Source organism: Mandrillus leucophaeus, unplaced genomic scaffold (assembly GCF_000951045.1).
Source record: "Mandrillus leucophaeus isolate KB7577 unplaced genomic scaffold, Mleu.le_1.0 Scaffold686, whole genome shotgun sequence".
NCBI classification, from domain to species: domain Eukaryota; kingdom Metazoa; phylum Chordata; class Mammalia; order Primates; family Cercopithecidae; genus Mandrillus; species Mandrillus leucophaeus.
The window spans coordinates 751927-756280 of record NW_012107430.1 but is presented as its reverse complement, the minus strand read 5'-3'; the positions used below and the strand labels follow the sequence as shown (position 1 = coordinate 756280).

Here is a 4354-nt window from a genome sequence, read left to right as displayed (position 1 = left end):
AGGTTAAAACACATAAAATAGATAAACTAGGGTAAAATAGAGTAAGAATGGGTGAGAGGAGAGAAAAACAATACTTCAGTTTAGGAAGCATAATACTACTTAAAATTTCCTGAGAATAAATTTGTCTCCTAGACAACAGATATACTTTCTTTTCTTTTCTAAAAATTTTCTTTAATTTTAATTTTTTATTTTATTTATTTATTTTTTTTTTTGAGACAGAGTTTCGCTCTTTTGCCTAGGCTGGAGTGAAGTGGCGTGATCTTGGCTCAGTGCAACCTCTGCCCCCAGGTTAAAGTGATTCTCCTGCCTCAGCCTCCTGAGTAGCTGGGATTATAGGCGTCCACCACCACGCCAAGCTAATTTTTGTATTTTTAGTAGAGATGGGGTTTTGCCATGTTGGCCTGGCTGGTCTCAAACTCCTGACCTCAGGTGATCCACCTGCCTCAGCCTCCCAAAGCGCTGGGATTGCAGGTGTGAGCCACCGCGCCTGGCCCACATATGCTTGAAATGTGAGTCAAGATGGTATGCTGGAAGAGGAAGACATGGGGTAACAAGAGCATTTATTTTGTTTATTGAGGAAAAAATAAACTGGTGGGGATTATTAATGGAATCCTCATTATGGATTATCTTAAACTTTCCAAAAAGTTTAAAAATCTGTCTGTATGGGATGTCCTAATTCAAGAGTTTCTTGAGGTTGAATTCTCTTGCCTCTGTGAAAGAGTCCTTTCCTTGGTGCTGGCCGATGGGGACTCTTGGTGGCCTTCACAGGGTGATCTCTCCTCAGCAGAGGGGAGAGGATACGCTGACTCAGCCAGCTGAAGGCCCACCCAAAGTTCAGGCAGCACTGGGCCTGTGTGTAGGAAGGAGTGTCATCCTTCTCCGGCTGCTCTGACAGGATTGAGGGGATCTCTGGAGCACTTGTCCTTTGGCTGGCAGTTGCCTGGCTTATCATCTGCCACGAAAATGAAGGATGTGTTAGGTAGGTGTAACCATGACAGCAGCCAAGTCAACATTTACTCATTTGTGGAACTCACATCCTTTTACCAAAAATAGCCCAAGTGTCAATGCAAAGTTTCAATGCTCATTAATACTAAACGTATACGTTTTTGGTGGGGAGGGAGACATAGTTGCTAGCCCTTCTCCTTGCTTGCTACCCTTTCATTTCCCTAAGCGTTCCTCAGTCTTTTCCCTACAGCTTCACCCTGACTCCCTTCCTTGTTATCTGTCTCCCACTGGTATCATGTCAGACTCCCTGGGACCTGTCTCCTCCCAGTGGTGGTAAGATTCTGTGGTTCAACCCAGGCCTATCCCTTGCTGTCCTGTGAGGCATCTCTGCTCTCCTCAGCCAGCTCATGTTCCTTAAGCCTTAGAGGAGTCTGTGGAGACTGCATAACATCTTTATTTTCTGGTGGTTTGCACTTGGGCATGTCTTGACAAGCATCATGTTCTTAATGACTGACCTGAACCATTTCCGGAGGGGAGCCGCTGGACAGCTGGAAATCTTTCTGAGTCATTTCAGGAAATACAGCGTCATCATCTTCATCATCTTTCACATTTTCTAGAAATGTCTGAAACTCTTGCACAAGATTATTCAGTTTGCTGACAGACAGTTTTGTTCTCTCTTTTGGTAACTCATCTATCCACTGGTTGTCTCCATTTAGAAGCCTATTAGCTATTGAGTCTGTGTTGTTGGAGCTGACGTCCACGTCCCAGGCTAGGAAGATGCTTAGTTTGCAAAACTGCTCTGGTTCATCCTGAATTTGGTCTTGTCTCTTCATGCATCTCCTTATCCTTTCAGTCCCCCATGCCCCTTGGATGGGAGGGAGAAAGTGGATGGAAGGATCCTTGGAAGTTGCGTCTTCACAGGAGGTTGTGTCCTCACAGGGGGTGTCCTCACAGGGGAAATAGCCCACAGAGAGGCTCAGGTTGGAATTGGATTTGGAGCTGTAGTCCTCTATGTCGCTGTTAGAGGATGAATATGCCATGGAGTTCAAAGGCACAAATCTCTCTCAACTCGAGAAGCTTCAAAAAAAAAAAAAAAAAAAAGAAAAGAAAAAAGAAAAAAATAGATGGGACTGGGGAGAAGAGAATCATAGTACTTAAACAAAAACCTTATCCATTCCCTTTTCTCTTTTCTTTTTTCTTTTTCTTCTAAGATGGAATCTCACTCTGCCTCCCAGGCTGGAATGCAGTGGTGCGATCTTGGCTCACTGCAACCTCAGCCTCCCGAGCAGCTGGGACTACAAGCACCCGCCACCACACCTGGCTAATTTTTGTATTTTTAGTAGAGATGGGGTTTCACCGTGTTGACCAGGCTGGTCTCAAACTCCTGACCTCAGGTGATCCACTCACCTTGGCCTCCCAAAGTGCTGAGATTGTAGGTATGAGCCACCACACCCGGCCCTATTCCCTTTTCTATTCAGTACTACCCCATTTAAATAGAAGTATTATCCAATCTTCTTTTTTTTTTTTTCTTTTTTTGAGACAGAGCCTTGCTCTGTTGTCCAGGCTGGAGTGCAGTGGTGTGGTGTCAGCTCACTGCAACCTCCGTCTCCTGGGTTCAGGAGACTCTCTTGCTTCAGCCTCCCAGGTAGCTAGGACTACAGGCGTGTGCCGCCATGCCCGGCTAATTTTTTGTATTTTTAGTAGAGAAGGAGTTTCACTGTGTTAGCCAGGATGGTCTCGATCTGACCTTGTGATCCACCCGCCTCGGCCTCCCAAAGTGCTGGGATTACTGGCATGAACCACTGGGCCCGGCCAGTATTATCCAATTTTTATAATCTCTCAGTGAAGGGCAGAAGAGGCAGCCTTCTGCCTTTCAAAACTTATTTCATTGTGTTATAATCCTCTCTACTAAGCATCGCCACTTCTCAACATTTGTCCTGCTATGGTTGTAAGATCTTGTGTCATAAAAGAAAAGGATGATCATTGTATAAAATTGGAAAAATATAGAAAAGTATGAAGATGAAAGTAAATATGCTATAGTCCTACCTTCTAAAGATAACGATAACTATCAAAACATTTTGATGGACTTCCTTATCTTTTCTGTTTATATAAACACACATATACTTATCTGTACATTTATACAGTATGTCCACATATACATATATGTAAGTGTGGATATGACATCAGTTGAAACTGAAATTATTTTATCCCATAGCCTACAACAAACATATATATGGTTACTCTGCAATTTTTAACCACTTCTTATTAATGACAATTAGGTGGTAGTTACTGCCTTTACTAAATAAATCTCTGGTAAACCCACTTTTCCATAAATCTTCCATAAATCTAAGAGTATGTCTCTTATTTTTCTACATGTAGGATTAATGGACCAAACCCCACAAATATATTAAAGTCTTGTGGTAGTTGATACCAAATTACTTTCCAGAAAGGTTTTGGTATTTAGATGCCCATCCTCCCACCATCTGATGGCACTGTTTAGTCCAGCTTTTTCTGTGAAGCCCCAAAGTAGGGCTGGAAGAATGCACGTGCGCATGTGCGCGTTCTCTCTCTCTCTCTCTCTCTCACACACACACACACACACACATACTGTCACACCCTGCCCTGGTGGCTGCTCACATGGAAGAAGTGCTGCTAACTCCTGAGGGAAAAGGGGAGACATGAGAAATCCTCCACATCCCGAGTTTCTATGGCTAAAAGTCCAGCTGTCAGAAGTCTGTGTTCTGAGACTGTTGGTTACCATGGCAACAGAAAGAACCAAGTTAGAGCCAGGAATGTGGAAAGGGAAAAGGAAAAAAGGGGATAGAAAGCCACAGAATCTATCCCTTTGTTTCCAAAATAATCTATGTCTATACCATCCTGGGCTGAAGAGGATCCCTCTTGAGGGTGGAAGGACAAATGCATGGAGGTTACTTCTCTCTTGTCAGGTGGCAGGTGGTTCCTGTCCTTAGGAGATTTAGAGCTCTAAATAAGGGCCATGGGTATAAACACACACACACACACACACACACACACACACACAGAGACATGCTTACAAATGGAAAGCAGAAAACCAAGAAATGCTTATCTGACCTACCTATTGGATTCATCAATTTTCTTAAGATCTTTTCCCAATATTTGTCTATCTCCATTTCCATCTTACAAGATTACAGTTAAAGTTTGCCATGATTCACTCTCAGGTTTTTCACTGTAGAACTGGCTTAAATTTGTATATTCTGTTAAATAAGATGTTTAAGGAATTCTGATGACATGATAGAAGAAATAGGCAGACTTAGAGTTAGAAAGAAGCAGCTTCTACTACCCAACAGATGCAGCCTGACAGGTGCCCACAGACTGCCCACAACTCCCCTGGGTGATTGTGGACCTGGATTAATCCTGGAAGGTGTTTAAG

General features: G+C 43.2%; 1 protein-coding gene across 1 annotated transcript; it reads right to left on the bottom strand.

The window, feature by feature from the left end:
• Nucleotides 1-543: 543 nt before the first annotated feature.
• Nucleotides 544-2024, bottom strand: LOC105555448 (chromosome unknown open reading frame, human C12orf71). The gene is made up of 2 exons (XM_012002404.1): nt 1461-2024; nt 544-952 (listed from the first exon to the last, which is right to left on the bottom strand). Exons 1-2 carry the CDS (start codon nt 1983-1985, stop codon nt 647-649), a joined length of 831 nt encoding a protein of 276 aa, XP_011857794.1. The 5' UTR covers nt 1986-2024; the 3' UTR covers nt 544-646.
• Between the last annotated feature and the right edge of the window lie 2330 nt (nt 2025-4354).

Bases quoted from the DNA above. Each gene is read 5' to 3' on its own strand.
- LOC105555448 (XM_012002404.1), bottom strand. From the start codon at position 1,985: ATGGCATATTCATCCTCTAACAGCGACATAGAGGACTACAGCTCCAAA. The intron at 953-1,460 runs GTCAGTCATTAA...TTTTCGTGGCAG, and splicing joins CCCCTCCGGAAATGGTTCAG to ATGATAAGCCAGGCAACTGC.